Source organism: Grampus griseus (genome assembly GCF_964374135.1).
Source record: "Grampus griseus genome assembly, chromosome: 15".
NCBI lineage: Eukaryota > Metazoa > Chordata > Mammalia > Artiodactyla > Delphinidae > Grampus > Grampus griseus.
In genome coordinates this window covers 57,243,033-57,264,033 of record NC_139009.1, presented here as the reverse complement: position 1 = coordinate 57,264,033, position 21,001 = coordinate 57,243,033, and the positions used below count along the sequence as shown (strand labels likewise).

At 35.6% G+C, this 21,001-nt stretch overlaps 1 protein-coding gene across 2 annotated transcripts in view; it reads right to left on the bottom strand.

Annotated features, from left to right (window-relative positions):
* Positions 1-21,001, bottom strand: part of APLF (aprataxin and PNKP like factor) — an 81,925-nt gene that overhangs the window by 44,741 nt on the left and 16,183 nt on the right. Inside the window, exons 3-5 of one of the 2 annotated variants that reach the window (XM_082671959.1) lie at positions 11,208-11,380; positions 1,873-2,017; positions 1,208-1,340 (exon numbers count right to left, since the gene is read on the bottom strand). In XM_082671959.1, coding sequence (XP_082528085.1) covers positions 1,208-1,340; positions 1,873-2,017; positions 11,208-11,380 — 451 coding nt within the window. The remainder of the gene's footprint in view (positions 1-1,207; positions 1,341-1,872; positions 2,018-11,207; positions 11,381-21,001) is intronic. The other variant, XM_082671960.1, reaches the window with a different exon arrangement.

The window sequence follows — 21,001 nt, the reverse complement described above, 5'->3', positions numbered from 1 at the left end:
CCTATTTTTAAGGTTACAAATCAGTTTATCTTGGGTTAATTAAATGGGAGATTATGTACATGGGCATGATCTAGTCAACAAATCCTTTAGAGCAGAGAGTTTTCTCAGCTAGCCAACGAGGGGAAATTAGAGAGACGCAAAGCTGGAGAAAGGTCTGTTGCGTTATGCTGGCCTTGAAAATGAAATGCAAGAACAGAAAAATGCCCTCTAGGAGCAGAGTGAGCTCCAGCCAACAGTCAGCAGGAAAACAAGTCCTTTAGTCCTCCAACTGCAAGGAAGCAAATTCTCCACAACTGGAATAATCTTCTAAGGGGATTCTCCCATGACACCCAAGTCAGAACCCAGCCTGACAGACACTTGGATTTCTCTTGTGAAAATCTCAACAAACAACTCAGTTGAATCTGCCGGACTTCTCATCTTTAAAACTGTGAGCTAGGGCTTCCCTGGTGGCGCAGTGGTTGAGAGTCCGCCTGCCGATGCAGGGGACACGGGTTCGTGCCCCAGTCCAGGAAGATCCCACATGCCGCAGAGCGGCTGGGCCTGCGAGCCATGGCCGCCAAGCCTGCGCGTCCGGAGCCTGTGCTCCGCAACGGGAGAGGCCACAACAGGGAGAGGCCCACGTACCGCAAAACAAAACAAAACAAAACAAAAAAAACTGTGAGCTAGGGCTTCCCTGGTGGTGCAGTGGTTAAGAATCCGCCTGCCAATGCAGGGGACACAGGTTCGAGCCTTGGTCCGGGAAGATCCCACATGCTACCGAGCACCTAAGCCAGTGTGCCACAACTACTGAGTCTGAGCTCTAGAGCCCACAAGCCACAACTACTGAAGCCCGCATGCCTAGAGCCCATACTCTGCAACAAGAGAAGCCATAGCAATGAGAAGCCCGCGCACCGCAACGAAGACCCAATGCAGCCATAAATAAATAAACAAACAAACAAACAAACAAACAAATTCATTTAAAAAAACCCTGCGAGCTAATAAATGGGTACTGTTTTAAGCCACTAAAAAATAATCATAATCATAATAATTAGCAGAATGGTGTTTGATAAATGGCATAAAATAATAGTTTATGTTTAAAATTAGACTTCATGAACACATCTAAAGAAATGTTAGGCTAAGTTATACGCTTACATAACTGCTATTGTGTCTTCATTTGTTCAGAAAAACTTCCAAATTCTGTTAAATATTTTCCTGAAACAAAACCTACCTCCACTGATGACTGGTACTGAAAGGTTCTGATCACTTAGATTTTCTGTTAACATCCACGCTGGAAGGATTCTTTTCCTCTGGGAAGCGTTTGGCTGTTGCTTACTCAAGTCTCTACTTTCATCTAGGAAAGACTAAAAAGGCACTTATATATGAATTGCTAAAAATAATCCTGCATCCTTAATAAAACCATAAAAATTATTTACTTTGCAGAAAACTACCATTAAAAAAATCCATCTGGGCTTCCCTGGTGGCACAGTGGTTGAGAGTCCGCCTGCCGATGCAGGAGACACGGGTTCGTGCCCCGGTCCAGGAAGATCCCACGTGCCGCGGAGCGGCTGGGCCCGTGAGCCATGGCCGCTGAGCCTGCGCGTCCGGAGCCTATGCTCCGCAACGGGAGAGGCCACAACAGTGAGAGGCCCGCGTACCACACACAAAAAAAATCCATCTGCAACTGTGGACTGAGTTGCTCAAAGTTCTCAAAGAAAGAAATTCAGTATCTCTGTTAGTTGAAGTGTTGGTCTAGTGTGATATTCTCTAGAGCTTAACTTAAAAACAGCAAAAGCAGATCAATGCTAGAAATTTTGTCATGATAAGTCTAATACCAGTTGTCTTGTCTTTCCTTAAGGAACATGTTATAAACGGATGAGATCTTAAATTTCTTACCACACTATTTGCAGCCGTCTGGGTCTTTCCTATTTCTGTGCTTCTTTCCAGCTGTGGGGCATCAGGTGTCTCATCAGGCAAATCAATCGAGGAAGATTTTGGCGTTTCACTCAATATATCATCTTCATCATGTATTTGACTGTTTCTATGAAATACAATTGCAATTCATTTATTAATCACGTAAATTTAAAACATTTCTATTGCCTACCATGCCATTATGTGATTCGCCCAAGTACATCTAACTAATGGGTTATGCTACTTTTCTCAGACTTAGGAAGACAAAAAAGCAGATTATAGTATGCTAGAATAAAATATATACACTAGAATATGTTCCTCATCTTCTGCCCACTCTATCACCATAAAATACATTAATCTTTCCAAAACATGGGCCTAGAAACCACAGCTATTTATAAGATGGGCAATGGCCATCTCTATGAAGGCTTAAGAGTTATTTACTTACTATATAGTATTTGTTCAGATTGTCCATAAAAGTTAAGATCTCCTCCAAGTATCCAAAAAGAAAATGCAAACTGTAAGAACATCAGCTAAGCTAGTTAGGCTCTTGAAGAAAAAAGAAATAAAATCCTGAGGTCAGGTTCACACACAGCTGCTACTGGGGTCCTGGCCAGTGCAGCCACTTGTGAAATCTCCCCAAACTTGTAGTCCGACACAGGAGCATCCACAGTCACATGTGGAACATACTAGCAGAACCAATTACCTCCTACTTGCTGCAAAGTGTGGTAAGATCATCCAAAGTTCTGGATCATTATTCTTTATGTATGCATAGAGATGATCCAACAGACTTATCTTTTTTTTGTTTTTTCGTTTTTTTGTTTTTTTTGCGGTACGCAGGTCTCTCACTGCTGTGGCCTCCCCCACCGCGGAGCACAGGCTCCGGACGCGCAGGCTCAGCGGCCATGGCTCACGGGCCCAGCCGCTCCGCGGCACGCGGGATCCCCCCAGACCAGGGCATGAACCTGCATCCCCTGCGTCAGCAGGTGGACTCTCAACCACTGCGCCACCAGGGAAGCCCCAGACTTATCTTTTTGAAAATTTGAAAATATAGATGGAAATACCACTCAGAAATAAAAAGGAAAAAAGTACGATATGTACATTAACTTGGATGAATCTCAAAGGCAGTTTGCTAAGTGAAAGAAGCCAGACACAAAAAGTACATATCGTATGAATCCATGCATATGTCATTCTGAAGACGTAAAGCTACAAGGACAGAAATCAGATCAGAAGTCGCCAGAAACAGTGGGTGGTGGAGGGGAATGACCACAAAGAGGCAAGAGGGAATTTTCTGGGGAAATGAAAACGTTCTATATCTCACTGTGGTGGTACTTACATGACTACACAAATTTGTCAAAGTGCATTGAATTATACATTTAAAAGGGGTGAATTTTACTATTGGTAAAATGTTCCTCAGTAAACACTAACATTAAAAAACTTTGTCTAGCTGAGAAAAGAATAATTAATGGCTTGTTTTATTTGTTTTAGTGTATCTTATAGGAATAACCTCCTTCAAACGCAGACTCGAATTCAGGGCAGGAATCAGTCAAAAGAGAACAACTTACTTAGACTAAATTTCCCTGCAACACCACTGTTTTAGTTCATTCAATAAATATTTTTTAAATACCTAGGGTGTGTCAGACACTGTGCCAGGCACCGGGGACTCAGAGTTGAAAATGTATGATTGCATGAAATTGCACTCCCATCACAATATTCAAATCCATTTTACTCACAACACACAGGTGTGCTTCCAAATTCTTTTTTTTCCTCAAATTTTCTTAATATTTAATTTTAAAAATATTAAGAAACACTCCAGAGAAATGCAATGGCTTTTTACAACTTACAGTGTTACAAATTAAGCAACATCATCCATTCCATTTCTAGTTTTTCTATTCTGGCATAAATTCAAGACTAATACACACACATCCTATAGCCACAGGGAATTTTTATTAATATTTACCAAGAATAAATATAACAACAAAAAAATCCTATCCCAGAACAAAATTCCAACATTTAGTTTCAAATAGGTCAAAGTGCAAATTATTCTCTTATACTTTTATTTAAATATAAATATTGTCACTGTGATATGGACATATTCTTATATTATCTTCAAATACTTCCTCAAGCAATCAACTATCACAGATTTATCATACAGTGTAATCAGAATTTGTTAAAAAATAAAAACTTGGAATTTAATCTAAATACAATATAACAAAGGTAAATGAGTTACCCTTTTCTTTGGTAATAGCTATCAAGACATAATTCACATAATCATGAAATTCATGCCGTTAAAGTATAAAATTCAGTAGTTTTAGTATATTCCAAAGTTGTACAATGATCACCAATATCTAATTTTGGAACATATTCATCACCTCAAAAAGAAATCCCATATGCATCAGCAGTCACTTCCCATTCTCTTCTCCAGCCCCAGCAACTGCTAATCTACTTTCTGTCTCTAGAGATTTACATTTTCTGAAACTTCATATAGATGGAATCATATACGTTGTTTGTATACAGATGTTTTCAATTCTTTTGGGTACATTCCTAGGAGTGCAATTGCTGTGTCACATGTAATTCTGCGTTTAAAATTTTGAGAAACTGCCAGAATGTGTTCCAAAGAGGCAGTAACACTTTACAACCCACTACCAAAGCATAAGAGTTCCAATCTCTCCACAACCTCATCAACACTTGTTATTATGTCTTTTTTACCATAGCTACCCTAGTGAACGTGAAATGGTATCTCACTGTGGCTCTGATTAGCATTTCATGTTGAGCATCTTTTCATGTGCTTATTGGCCAGTCGGGCATTTTCCCTGAAGAAATGTCTACTCAAATTTAGTATGCATTTTGAAATTGGGTTGTCTTTTTATTACTGTGCTGTAAAAGTTGTTTACATATTCTAGATAGAAGTCCCCTATCAGATATATGACTTGCAAATGTTTCCTCTCCTTCTGTGGGTTGTCTTTTCACTTCCTTGATGGTATCCTTAGAAGCACAGAAGTTTTTAACTGTGATGAAGTCCAATTTATCTATTTTGTTTGCTTGTGCTTTTGTTCTTCTATCTAAGAAATCATTGCCTAATCCAAGGTCACAAAAATTTATACTTGTGTTTTTTTCTAAGCATTTCATAGTTTTAGCTCTTATATTAGGTCTCTGGTGCATTTTAAGTTTAGTTTTTCTATGTTGTGAGGTAGGAGTCTAACTTCATTCTTTTGCATTTGTCCCAGCACCACTTATTGAGAAGGCTACTCTTTTCTCCATTTAAATGTTTCGGCACTCTTGTAGAAAATTAATTGGCCATAGTGTAAGGGTTTATATCTGGACCCTCAACTGTATTCCACTGACCTGTATGTCTTTCTTCACACCAGTACTACACTGTCTTGATTACTGTAGCTTTGCAGCAGGTTTTGAAATTATGAAGTGTGAATCTTCCAACTCTTTTCTTCTTTTTAAAGACAGTTTTGGCAATTAAGTTATTCTTAACTCTTAAAGATATATTCCAAGTTGTATTTAAATATAAGTTATATATTTTGTCTTTAATACAAAATGTACTGCTAATATGTATGAGCTGGATCTAAAAGTAAGTTTTAAAATAATTATAAATGAATTGTAAACATGCACACTTTCATATTACAATGGCATTTTCATCAACATTTTATTGTTCTGTCCTGTCCAAAATTAAAGTGATTAAAATTAGCTATTTATACGGAATCTAAGTATTAAGAACTTTAACAATTTGAAAGAAAAATGTAATTTGGTACAAAAGATTTACTTTCCTTTCCTCAACAGTGTTTTAAAGAAAATATCCCTCTAGAGAGAGAATGTTATACTTCCTTATCAGCAATGAAATTCAGAAAAAGAAAATGTTATACAATATTTCATTCATGTATTCAAGAAGCCAATGCCTGCTAAGCACCCACTACTGGGGAAGCAATAGGAATGCAAAATTAACGTTGGTCCTTCTACATGAAATATGTCAAAATTTAATTAGCTAAAATCTAAAACTTTTTTTTGGCTTTCTTACTTTGACTTCTCAAAAAAGTATGGATTTTAGTACTTCTCACAGAATAATTTCATAGAAACATATACAGAAAAGAGTGAAAAATGAACACACTAGAGCTGATATATATAGACCCATATGCTCTCATTGAGTTCATTATGAATGGGATTTATTATACAGAATGTAAACACTACATGAAAAGCATGTTGACATGAGTGAAGTGAGAACCTAAAGAAATGACAAGCTTTTGTACGGTTGTTTTGTTGTTCAAATCTCTTTCTTAAATTCATAACTGGTTGGAAGAAAAAATTTACAATGATATCAGGGGTCCTTACAACTGACACAAAGCACGTAGGTTTTCTTTTCTGTTCTTATTCAAATTTAAAAATATTTCAACATGTAGAAATATAGAGAAAATATAATGTATGTATTCTATCTACCTATCTATTAATATAAATACTTCTGTATCCATCACCCAAATAGAAACATTTTGTCATATTTGCTCCAGATTAATTATAAATACAATCAAATCTTCCTCTGTGTCCAGCCTCAATCTTGTTCCTCTCCCTCTCATCCCTTCTTTGAAGGAAAATTATTCTGATTTTATTATTCACATGCATGTCTTTATACTTTTACTACTATATGTATATATCCATTACTTGTGTATATATATATACACACATAATATATATATTATTCATGAAGTAATCCAAATAATCCACAATACACAGGTATAATATGTAATATATATCTATATACAAACGGCATATGCTTTATATATATGTAATCTTTTTGTTTGTGTTTTTCCTCAACATTACATTGTGGAGATTTATCCACATTTTAACCTGGAGCTCTCTCTAGTTCATTCACTTTCACTCCATTTTAAAACTACACCAAATTTATTTAGCCACTCTCCAAGTGTCTTCACTATTAGAATGACTGCTATAGTAAGCTTTCTTATACAGTCAGGGAAGTCAGTAAGAGCTATAGTCCTAGTCAGCTTGTATTTGAATTCTCTGTCACATATTAGCTATGAGACCTTGGGCAAGTCTCAAACCTTCTGTGTCTCAGTTTCCTAATCTGTAATACAGGGATTTTAACAGTACCTTATTCCTTATAAAGATGGTTGTGAAGATTAAAAAGTTCATACATGTAAATCTTACACAACAGTACAACGGTGTTTCTATGAGGTAGACACTACAAAATGGAGCTAGTTCTAAAATATATGAGAATCCCAATGGTATCAAAAAATGTCTAAAATATATTTCAATACTTCCACAGTCTAAGACATGGTTCACTCCCCCTTGCTAGAGGATATCAGCCTTTCTTTGTCTGGAGACCAGGCAGCTGCCTCCTAATGGTATACCCGTCATGATGATACTTGCCTTCCTTAAGACCTGCCCTCCCACCCCTCGTGGCTTCTATTCCAATAACCAAGGTCAACTCATCATTACCTGACTAGAAAAGTACTGTCCCTACTTCAACAGTAAAGCAAATATTTACTAAAGAGCTACAGGACCTGGCTAATATGTACTGACAGAAACCAGAAGAGCATGCCCAAGAATAGATCTTGAAGATGCTAAAACAGGGGATGCAGAATAAAACTGGAAAAAAAACACTGCAACCTGTCCTGCAACCTGGGATTTAAGGTACTGGCAAGGATACCTGAAGCCAGTCCTAATATACAGCTGAAATGGCTTGTTCATGCTTGGAAAAAGAATATGTTTACAGTAAATAGGGTAGAAATAGAGAATGCCCTGGCATGATACTGAAAAGGGGGTCAATAGGCTCTAAGAGGTGGGCATGCTAAAATGGACTTATTACATGAGACTAGAGAATCCCCCACCTGACCATGTTCCCCAGAAGGGCCCAGAACACTAAACTATATACTAGTGAGGCAGTGTTGAAGAGCTCAATGGTAACTGCCTCTATAGGTCAATGTTGATGGTAGGAGAGGCTGCCAAGAACAAGCCTCTTTAGCATCAATGGAGATGACAGCATTCTAGAATTGCAGAGGCCAGGTGGTTAGCATTTAACCATCAGAGGCTAAGTGGACATTATTTGCATAACAGTCAGCAAAGTTGTAATGGCACTGATCTATAAGCACCTTTAACAATGGCTATCCACCCAGCTGGAGATTACATTGCCCAGCTTTCCTTGCAACTCCGTGTAGCCATGTGCCAAACAACCCGATCAAAACGTGGGCAGAAGACTTAAATAGGCATTTTTCCAAAGAAAACATACAGATTACTAACAGGAACATGAAAAGTTGCTTAACATCACTAATTATTAGAGAAATGCAAATCAAAACACCATGAGATATCACTTCACACCTGTCAGAATGGCTATCATCAAAACGTGTACAAATAACAAGTGTTGGTGAGGATGTGGAGAAAAGGGAACCCTTGTGCACTGTTTAAGACTATAAATTGGTGCAGCCACTATGGAAAACACTACAGAGGTTCCTCAAAAAACTAAAAATAGAACTACCATATGATCCAGCAATTCCACTCCTGGCTACGTATCCTAGAAAAACAAAAACACTAATTCGAAAAGATACATGCACCCTGATGTTCATAGCAGCACTATTTACAACAGCCAAGATATGGAAGCCCAAGTGCCCATCAACAGATGAATGGCCTGTTGTTATACAAAGATACATATATATATATATATATATATACACACACACACACACACACACACACACACATACACCCAATGGAATATACACACACACACACACACACACACACACACATACACACACACACACAATGGAATATTACTCATCCATAAAAAAGAATAACATTCTGCCATTTGCAACAATATGCAGGGACCTAGAGAGTTTTACATTAGTGGAATAAGTCAGACAGGGAAAGACAAATACTGTACGTTATCACTTACATGTGGAATCTAAAAAATACAACAAATGAACGTATATAGCAAAACAGAAAGAGACTCACAGATATAGAAGACAAACTAGTGTATACCACTAGGGAGAGGGAAGGGAGGATGAGCAAGATAGTGTTATGGGATTAAGAGATAAAAACTACTGTGAATAAAATGGATAAGCGAAAGGATATATTGTACAGCACAGGGAATTACAGCCATCTCTCAGTAATAACTTTAAATGGAGTATAATCTATAAAAATACTGAATCACTATGCTGTACACCTGAAACTAATATAATATTATAAATCAACTATAATTTTTAAAATGACAGAGAATATATCCAGCACCCCCCAAAAAGTTCCCTTGTGGCCCCCCTTCCTAGTCAATCCTCCAGAAATAAACATTGATGGATTAGTTTTCTTATAATAGAACGTAATATAAATGTAACTATACAGTAGGTATTGTTTTGTGTCTTGCTTCCTCAGGATTTTCTAAATAGACAATCATGTCATCTGCAAATAAAGACAGTTTTGCTTCTTTCTTTCCAGTATGATGCACTTTATTTCTTTTTCTTGCTTTACTGGACTGGCTAGGACCTCCAGTCAACATGGAATAGAAGTTGTGCAAATGGATATCTTTGTTTTGTTCCCAACTGTAGGGAGAGAACTTTTCAATACCTCACTACTAAGTAGTTTTTTATAGGAAGGAAATTTCCTTCTTTTCCTAGTTTTCTCTAAGGGTTTTTTAACAGGTATTAAATTTTTGTCACAATTGTTTTTAGGCATCTACTGGAATGACAGTTCTTTAATCTGTTACAGTGAATTTCACTGATTGGTTTTTTTTTATATATATGATAAATTCACCTTGCATTTCTCATACAAATTTCACTTGGTCATAGTGTGTTAAAATCTATTTCACACATTGCTGGGTTTGACTTCTAAATATTTTGTTATAAGGAATGTGGGTTTGTATTTACTTTTCTTGTAATGTTCTTGTCTGATTTTGGTATCAGGATTATGGAAGCTTCATAAAATGAGTGGGGAAGTGTACTCTCTTCTATTTTGGAGAAAAAAGTATAATATTGGTATTATTTGTACCTTGTAAGTTTAAGAGAAATCACTAGTGAAGTTCCTTGCAGGAAATTCTTAAATTGGGAACTCAATTTCTTTAATGGACATAGGATTCATCAGATTTTCTATTTCTTCCTGTATCCGTTTTGGTAAATTGTGTTTTTCAAGGAATGCATCCATTCATTTAGGCTATCAGTTTTACTGGCATAAAGTTTTACATAATTATTTCTTCATTATTCTTTTAAGGTCTGCAGGATCAGTAGTGATATTGCCTCTCCCAGTCCTGATACTGATAATTTGTGTTTTCCAGCTTCTTTTTCTTGGTAAGCCTTGTCAATTTTATCAATCTTTTCAGAAAACTAACTTTAGGCTTTGTTGATCTTCTTTGTTATTTGTCTATGTTCTATTTCCTTGATTTCTAGTCCTATTCTTCTTATCGTTTCCTTTTTTCTGTCTATTTTGGGATTAATTTACTCCTGTTTGTCTATCTTCTTAAAATAGAAGCAAAGGGCATCAGTTTTACCTCTTTCTTCTCTTCTAATATAGGCATTTAATATAAATTTCCCTCAAAGGACTACTTTAGATATATTTCACAAATGTTTTTGTTATGTTTTCAGTATTATTCTGTTCAAAATGTTTTCTAATTGCCCTTGTGATTTCTCTGGGTTCCAGAGGTTACCTAGGTATGTGCTGTTTAATTTCAAAACACTTGAAGATTTTCCTAGATATTGTACTTTTATTGATTTTTAAATTTAATACCAGTGCCGTCAAAGAACACACTCTATATAATTTTGTCCATCTACTTCTGTAGGTCCAGTTTAAGTATTCTATAATTTAAAAACTAAAACAAAGGCGAATAATCCGCTAATGACTGCCTCAACAAAACTAGTGCATTAATTTCAATTTTACATCAGCTATTTATTGTAACCTCATTTCATCTGTTTCCCTATTCTATATTTTCTGTTATTTTTATAAGAAATAAGAGTTATACAAGCATAATCTAAAACAGAGGTTAATACCTTAAGAAAATTTTAAAAACTAAAAAAAAAGATTAAGAAAATGTAGTCAGTTTCAAATTAACTATCCTGGTTATTGTTAGATGCGAAATATATTCTAAACACAATGGTAAAAGATACAACATATGGAAGCAATCACTATTGAAGCATTAGTTTCCAAAATCTAATGTTTTCTAGAAACACACACACACACACACACACACACACACACACACTCACCATGTAAGACCTATCGCCAATGTAGTTGAATTCTAGAGCGGTGTCTACTGAAGCTTTTGTGGATGACTGAGGAATTAGATTACAAATACCATTACTTAATTGCATTTCATCAGGCAATCTTACCTTAAAGTACATTCCACTTCCGTTTCAGAATGTGTAGACAAAACACGAAAAATGTATTTGTCAACTAATAAAGAGAAACTATCTCCAGGATTCAACCAGTGCCATAGATTTGTCTTCAATGGTAAGAGCTGGCTCTTCTCAGAAGACTGATAAAAGCACGGATTTGTATGTATCTAACAAATTAAAGAAAAAGAATACAGTGATGTAGTAACTTAAAATCATGACTAGTTAAAACTACAACTAAATACGAACTGATTCAAAATTTGTGTCAAAACAATTCTAAGTATAAACTTACACTTAAAAGTCTAATAAATCTGGCACTTCTAAGTATCATAATTATTATCTAAACATAAAAAAATAGTTGTAACATACCTCCCATTTCTCTAGGAATCAAAGAAAAAAGCAAAGTTATCAATTAACTGGTTAAAAGATACTTCTATTTTGTTTGAGAGATGACTGGACATTGGAAAGAGAAACATGAAAAATAATTATCAGTATGGAAACTGAGTCCCCCAATTTTGATATCCAAAATTCACTAATCTATTGAAAATTCTCTTCTGCTTATTTTCCCCTAATAATTTCTTACTATGATTAAAAAATGAGAAACTATGGGAAGGAAATTCTTGATCAAATTTCTCAAGCAAACAACACACCTTTTTTCTTTACTCCTCACAGAGGAATCTTCTTATTTTGTTTAAATGAAATTCCCCTCTGAAGATCATCATCCATATTCAAATTGCAAGAGGTAAATATATCTCAATGTCAAAACTATTACAATATCCCCTACTTTGAATTATGTTTCCACTGATTACCTCACGTTAGCAAAGATAATGAGAGTTGCCTCCATAATTAACACCTATTGAAAGGCATCTTAAAAATTCTAACTAAAATCAAGCTGAATTTAGCCATCTCCAGAATAGCCTTCTTGTCATCTAAACCACTGGGTCTTTTAATAAGCTTTAGCATATACCAAAGCAATCCACATTAATGCAGATCTTCAGTTTTTTAAAAGAATTTTACATAGAGCAACTCCCCCTACCACCCATTCATCTGTCTACTTCATCAGTATAAATGACATTTTTTTCTAGAGACATCAACCATCTCCCCATTTATAGCAAGGTAAATGTCACCCTGAGATTGGACATATGCCAAACATTCTCAGTTTTTCTATTTATACTTCATTAAAGTATCTTGAGATACAACTAAATTTTCACACATCAAAACCTTTTCTGATCCCAACCATTTAATATATCTATAGGTGTTAAGATACGTTTTATTCACCCTGAGTTTGAACAGACTAGAAATGAGTATAAATTCAGTAGGTAAAAACTTCTGTTCCTACTGTACAAAATATTCATTATGGAAAAATTAAGGAAGCTTATAATAGTCCTCTTTTTAATGTATTTTGAAATTCTAGAAATGCATCAGTATTTTTTTTTTCTTTTTACCCCTCAAAAATTTTCTTTTCATTGGGAAACTTGGTTAAAATTTTTTATTAAATATAGTTACTTTCATTTTTTAAAAATCTTAATCATTTATGGAATATAAACTAAGATATAAACAAGTCTAGAATATTGTTATAAAACATGAAGCAAATAATGTTGTTAAGTTAGGTAGATTACTTTGCATTATAATTTATTTTTCATTTGTTTTTATTTCTTAAAATGCCTATTTCTATGGAAAAAGAATAGGGTATTTCAAGTGTAAATACAAGATATTCTGATTTAGTTTCAATTATATATTAAAACACACCAAAATATCCACAAACTTTTATTGAACATCTACAACATTCTTTCATTCCATTCAAATGTCAAGCCCCAGATCATTTACCTCTGAAGTATCCCGAGTCCATCTCTCTTTAGCATTTGCAGTCACTGCCCTAGTTCAAGGTCTTACCCACTGCTTGCGTTTCTTGCTTGTGCTAACATCATATCAAGTCTCCCTGATTTCCTTTACCTCACTGCTTCCTAAGTTTTTTTTTTACATTTCCCTACATAAGGCCTCTGATGCTTCTCCAATATAAGCAAAGCATAGCGGTGAAGGCTCTTCATAAATCTACAGTGGTTTGCAACCTCATCTCTCACCTTCATACACCAAAATCTTCACCCTATACATACAATCTTTGATCCAATCATTGAGACCTACTCAAAAATGCTCTTTTGTTTACTACAGCCTCAGTAATGTCTTATCCCACCCCACCTTTCTGCTTGAACTATTGGAACCAGTCCCTATCAGTTCAAAGACAGTCATCTGATAAATCACCACTAGACTCCAAGGTCCATGGGTGCAGATAACTACCTAACACAGTTCTAACAGTCTATGATTAAAATGACTACAGAAGCCTCTAGCAGCAGGAAGAATCAATGATATTTCAACTGTCAATCATTAGTGAATAATCTCAGGAACGGTTCCAAATAGTGTACCATAAGAAGTGAGGCTTGAAGTCTAATGTACTTAATAAAAATGCTACCTGTTGAATCACTTAAATAGAGTCACCCCTAAAACTGTTTGACTGCATTCTCTATAAGACGTCATATTAAATGATTTTTTAAAATTATAATCGGTACAATTAGGTAAACTAAATTTCAAACAGAATCCACTTTCATCTGCTAAAAAGCTCGTGGAAGCAAGCAACTCGGCACATGAGCTTACTGGCTTTCAAAATCCCAAGAAAATCACAAAAGTAACTTTAGTTGTCGCTTCACATGACTTCTTCTGATCAAATACCATAATATACTTTTTTTAAAAAATTATTTACTTATTTATTTATTTTCATTTGATGACTTGAATAATATATATATATATTTTTATACAGAAGGTTCTTACTAGTCATCCATTTTATGCACATCGGTGTATACATGTCAATCCCAATCACCCAATTCATCACACCCCCACCCCCACCACCCGCCGCTTTCCCCGCTTGGTGTCCGTACGTTTGTTCTCTACATCTGTGTCTCAATTTCTGTCCTGCAAACCAGCTCATCTGTACCATTTTTCTAGGTTCCACATATGTGCGTTAATATACGATATTTGTTTTTCTCTTTCTGACTTACTTCACTCTGTATGACAGTCTCTAGATCCATCCACGTCTCAACAAATGACCCAATTTGTTCCTTTTTATGGCTGAGTAATATGCCATTGTATATATGTACCACATCTTCATTATCCAGTCATCTGTTGATGGGCAGTTAGGTTGCTTCCACGACCTGGCTATTGTAAATAGTGCTGCAATGAACATTGGGGTGCATGTGTCTTTTTGTGTGTGTGTGTGGTATGCAGGCCTCTCACTGTTGTGGCCTCTCCCATTGCGGAGCACAGGCTCCGGACGTGCAGGCTTAGTGGCCATGGCTCACGGGCCCAGCCGCTCCGCGGCACGTGGGATTGTCCCAGACCAGGGCACGAACCTGTGTCCCCTGCATCAGCAGGTGGACTCTCAACCACTGCACCACCAGGGAAGCCCTGCATGTGTCTTTTTGAATTATGGTTTTCTCTGGGTATATGCCCAGTAGTGGGATTGCTGGGTCATATGGTAATTCTATTTTTAGTTTTTTAAGGAACCTCCATACTGTTCTCCATAGTGGCTGTATCAATTTACATTCCCATCAACAGTGCAGGAGGGTTCCCTTTTCTCCACACCCTCTCCAGCATTTGTTGTTCGTAGATTTTTCTGATGATGCCCATTCTAACTGGTGTGAGGTGATACCTCATTGTAGTTTTGGTTTGCATTTCTCTAATAATTAGTGATGTTGAGCAGCTTTTCATGTGCTTCTTGTTCATCTGTATGTCTTCTTTGGAGAAATGTCTATTTAGGTCTTCTGCCCATTTTTGGATTGGGTTGTTTGTTTTTTTAATATTGAGCTCCATGAGCTGTTTATATATTTTGGAGAGTAATCCTTTGTCCGTTGATTCATTTGCAAATATTTTCTCCCATTCAGAGGGTTGTCTTTTCGTCTTGTTTATGATTTCCTTTGCTGTACAAAAGCTTTTAAGTTTCATTAGGTCCCATTTGTTTATTTTTGTTTTTATTTCCATTACTCTAGGAGGTGGATCAAAAAAGATCTTGCTGTGATTTATGTCAAAGAGTGTTCTTCCTATGTTTTCCTCTAAGAGTTTTATAGTGTCTGGTCTTACATTTAGGTCTCTAATCCATTTTGAGTTTATTTTTGTGTATGGTGTTAGGGAGTGTTCTAATTTCATTCTTTTACATGTAGCTGTCCAGTTTTCCCAGCACCACTTACTGAAGAGACTGTCTTTTCTCCATTGTATGTCCTTGCCTCCTTTGTCATAGATTAATTGACCATAGGTGCATGGGTTTATCTCTGGGCTTTCTATCTTGTTCCATTGATCTATGTTTCTGTTTTTGTGCCAGTACCATATTGTCTTGATTACTGTAGTTTTATAGTATAGTCTGAAGTCAGGGAGTCTGATTCCTCCAGCTCCGTTTTTTTCCCTCAAGACCACTTTGGCTATTCAGGGTCTTTTGGGTCTCCATACAAATTTTAAGATTTTTTGCTCTAGTTCCGTAAAAAATGCCATTGGTAACTTGGTAGGGATTGCATTGAATCTGTAGATTGCTTTGGGTAGTATAGTCATTTTCACAATACTGATTCTTCTAATCCAAGAGCGTACGATAATATACTTTTAAATTAACCACAGAATCATGGAATTTGGGGAAAGGAACCAAAAACTACTTAGCTAAGTTAGGAAAGAAAATGACTACATTTTAGATGCTAAACCATCTAAACAGTACATTTAACCAAGGCCTGGGGCAGGCCGGTGAGACTAATACAGAATAGGGAATGTTAAAGCAAAAGCTGCCAGGAAAATAAGCACTGTTACCTACATGCTCAAATTAAAGAAAAAGAAAAAAAAGACAATTCTGAAAGCTGCAATGAATATAGTCTATCTAGTTCTGGCAATTAAAATTCATGAGGACCTGGTTAAGTCCTTCCTAGGTGTTTCTGCAATTGGAAACATTTCTATTTCCTTTAAGTCTGTGTTAAAAGAAAGCAGTAAAATAAAATTTGGAGAGAAAGGGTAGAAGTAGAAGTTAAAAACAGAGGCTATATAAATTTGGTAGGCAATTATTTCATTTGTCAGTCGTTTTATAAACTATATTAATATAAAATTTTATAAACAAGATGGCATAACAATGGAGATGCAGTGCAATTTATGCAACATCATATTCCTAAAAAGAGCTGTGAATGTTTGATTTTTTTTTTAAGTTATAACTGAAATGTAATGTTTAGAAACCTTTCATTATGTTATCAGCCACCCCTAATGGTTCTCTGGCATATGGCTAGAGCTTTTGAGTGTTTTTGCATGTTGCTGGGCTTGGAAATGTTCCCTGTTACTCCTCAGCCTTTAAAGGGAAGCCTCCCCTTCCTCGGGTGTATGCCACGGTCACCCGTGAGGAATGGTGGGTAGCAGGAAGGACAAGAGTCAAAACAGGAATATACATATCTTCTGCCTGAACCCTGAATATTCTCTAAATGAGGTTTCCTTCTTATAAGCTAAGAGAAGACCATGCTCTTATTCATGAGTATTTTAAAGATTCAAATGAATCGCTAAACCATATTAAATAATGATATAGTCCTAAGTTTACAAAAGCTAAGATGTTAAATACAAAGGCATAAAATTGTAAGAGAAGAAAAGGTAAAATACTTAAGAAAGGAAAATGATTATGTTTCTTTAAAAACACATCACAAACCCAAAGTCAAGAAAACAGTCAGTTTGAGTATTTTTTACTCAGCTGAAAGCATTTAATATTTAAATGATAGGTGGTTAAATATTAGGCATTTAGCAAATCATCCACAAAGAAAGTGGACCAATCTGTGTGGTCCGTGATCATCTTTTTCTTTTCCTAAAAATGTTCATACAGGAGATCCCAGAACTAAGAGCAAAAATGACATACCAAGAAATCTGATGTTCGCTCCTAAAACTCACATCTAAATAACTATTACTCATTGAGTAAGCTTTTTAAAAAAATCTATATCAAACAATATACACTCCAACTAAAAAGCCACACATACAAGAAGTCCAAAAGGCTGTTTCTTAAAAGTTATAAAATGACAAAAATTTATCAATATTTATAAAAAAGGAGAAGACAGACACAACATTTTCTGCCTCTATTCAAAAAGAGTCATGTACCACAATGTTCACTGCAGCTCTATTTACAATAGCCAGGACATGGAAGCAACTTAAGTGTCCATCAACAGATGAATGGATAAAGAAGATGTGGCACATATATACAATGGAATATTACTCAGCCATAAAAAGGAACGAAACTGAGTTATCTGTAGTGAGATGGATGGATCTAGAATCTGTCATACAGAGTGAAGTAAGTCAGAAAGAGAAAAATAAATACCGTACGCTAACACATATATAAGGAATCAAAAAAAAGAAAAAAAGTGGTCAGAAGAACCTAGGGGCAGGACGGGAATAAAGATGCAGACCTACTAGAGAATGGACTTGAGGATACAGGGAGGGGGAAGGGTAAGCTAGGACAAAGTGAGAGTGTGGCATGGACATATATACACTACCAAACGTAAAATAGATAGCTAGTGGGAAGCAGCCGCATAGCATAGGGAGATCAGCTCGGTGCTTTGTGACCACCTAGAGGGGTGGGATAGGGAGGGTGGGAGGGAGGGAGATGCAAGAGGGAAGAGATATGGGGACATATGTATATGTATAACTGATTCAGTTTGTTATATAGCAGAAATTAACACACCATTGTAAAGCAATTATACTCCAATAAAGACGTTAAAAGAAAAAAAGAAATGGTGCAAAGGATGCATTATCCCTGAAGGACTAGAACTAAAATACAAATCAATTTTCTATAGCTTTCTATTGGAATTATCATTAAATATTAAACAAAGATTGATGTATACCGAAAAAAAGCGCTCCTCTTATTTTGTGTTTTTTTAATTTGGAAAGCATTTTTTTTAAAAACAAAATGAGTTGTGGAAAAGCTATTTTAGTATTTTATAGCTATTTTACAAGTGCACCCATAATTTCATGGGAAGCAAAACAATCACAACTCAGAAATTTCATTGTGCAATAGAAAAGATACAATCACCCAAAGCTGCATATTTTGAGAATCAATACCAAATGGCAAAAAATACATATCTTTTGCAATTTATACACAGTTTAGAACTACTCTCTCAATCATCCAAGAACCAAAGAGTAAGTTTTTATTAAAATGAAATAAAAGCATTGACAGGGCTTCCCTGGTGGCACAGTGGTTGAGAGTCCACCTGCCGATGCAGGGGACATGGGTTCGTGCCCCGGTCCGGGAAGATCCCACATGCCGCAGAGCGGCTGGGCCCGTGAGCCACGGCCACTGAGCCTGCACATACGGAGCCTGTGCTCCACAACGGGAGAGGCCACAACAGTGAGAGGCCCGAGTACCGCAAAAAAAAAAAGAAAAAAAGCACTGACAGCTATAAATTCACCCTGATGACATAACTAACCACTGGTGATACAGTCATTTACAAAGAACATCATCATTTTGCCTTCAGAATGCATCTTCTCCCTGCTGATACCAGACTGTACATCAAATTTAAACGACACACAAAAAAGCTAGCATCATCTCCCCATGAGCTAATATTATCTCCTCATGCACTATTTCCAAGAACTGCTAAGAGCTAGAGGCTTTTCTAAAGGGAAATATTAGAGCAGGAAAAAAAGACAAATTCATCCAATTTAAAAGTCCAAATTAGTTACTCCCCTAATTGCATTCATCTATCATTGTCAAAGCTACTTTTTTATTTACTTAGATTTCTAATTTGAGGGAAAGCAAAAAAACATTTAATTACTTAAACATAAAGTGGAATATACAGCATACAGAAGGGATCATCAAAACAAAATATCTGCTATATTTATTTATATAATTTTACAAAGTTTTTTAAACTAAAACTTCTCTCTCAACACTTTATTACAGTTGTATATATAATTTGCTTTAGCAGATCAAATAATTTGTGATTGACTAGAACAGAGAATAAGTGATATTTAGCACACATTATGATAAAATGAATAAACTGGAAGTTATCTGTCCATCTCATACTCATTATTTCTAATCTTAAACTTCCATTAACAAAGTCAGTGTTAGGATTCCTCTAAACTTCTCTAAATTGCACCTTGAAGGTGCAGCTACAATAAGATGCTGATTAAATAAATAAATCTATTTCAAGGGGATAGGTATTTTATTGAAACTATATTAAAATAAACAAGAAATCAAGCATTACATAAAGCAAAGAACCCATACGTATATCACTAAGTCCAAGAAGCAGCTTTCCTTCAACTAATATAAAGTGAATTCCGTAATTCTTGGAATAAAATTCAAAACCCAATTAAATATTTTTCTAAAAGAGCAATCAAATTCTAGTACTAGAACTGCACATTTCCTTAAAAAATCATTTTTAATGTCTTCCAATGTTTGGTAGTTTGGCATTACAGAAATAACTGCAATATACTGTACTATTCTTTACCCTTTTTCATGTTATAAATATTCCATAATAATTTTTTAGAGACATAATACATGTAAGATATTATGTGTGGACCCACCACCCAGTTTAAGAATATTACCATTACCTTTGATGTTACCAATGAGTCTTTACCTAACCACTCTCTTCTCAGTTTCCTCAGATGTAATTATCCTGATTTTTGTGTTTATCACTTCCTTGATTTTCTTTATGGTTTCACCACCTATGTTTATGACCCTGAATATATTGTTTACTTTGTAGGATTTTTAATCTTACATAAATGAAGCCACACTGTAAATATTCTTCCAATGCTTGTTTTCATCATTCAGTATTATGTTCCTGATTTTAATCCATGCTTTTTCAGCTTTCACAGTAATGTATCTTCACTGTTGTACTACATTTCATTAAATTAATATATCACAATATATTTATTGATTTTACTGTTGGTGGAAATTTATGTTGCTTCTAGTGTTTTGCTATCATATAAACAATTTTGCTCTTCAGGCTCTTGTACATATCTATTGGTACCTGTGTGTGTGTGAGGTCTGCTTGCAGGGAATACAAGCCTTCATCTTTAGGAAATAGCGTCAAGCTATTTTCCAAAGTGGCTGCACCATCTAAGCTCTCAGCCACAGCTCATAACTATTCCACTTGTTCTACTGCTCCTCCAACACTTGAAATTGTTAGACTTTTCATTTTTGCCAATCTGTTGGGTATGGAATCATATCTCATTGTGGTTTCATTTATTTCTCCATCTAATAAGAAGGCTGAGCACCTGCTTTTCATGTTTACTAGCCAGTCAGGTTTCCATTTCTGCAATGTGCCACTCAAATCTTCAGCCCATTTTTCTATTGGATTATCTTCTTCTCATTGACTGAAAGCATTTGCTATAAATTCTGGATATCATTCCTTTGTCAATTATATGTTTTAAGTATCTTCTCCCTGTTGTATTTTTCGTTTTCATTATAGTGTCTTTTGATCAGCAAAGGTCCTTAATTTTAATGTAATTGGCTTTTTTTCAATCTTTCTTTTACAGTTTCTGCTTTTTATATCTTATTTTAAAACCTTTCCCTAATCTAAGGTCATAAAGGTTTTATCCTACGTTATCTTCTAACAGTTTTACAGCTTTGACTTTCACATTAATCTATCTGGAATTGATTTTTGTGTATGGTTTGAGGTAGGGGTCTAATTATTTTTTTTATTTTTTTGCCCAAACAAACAACAAACTGTCCCAGTACCATTTATTGATAAAAAGTTCTCTTCTCCATTTATATGCAATGCCAGCTCTGGCCCAAATCAAATTCCCACGTA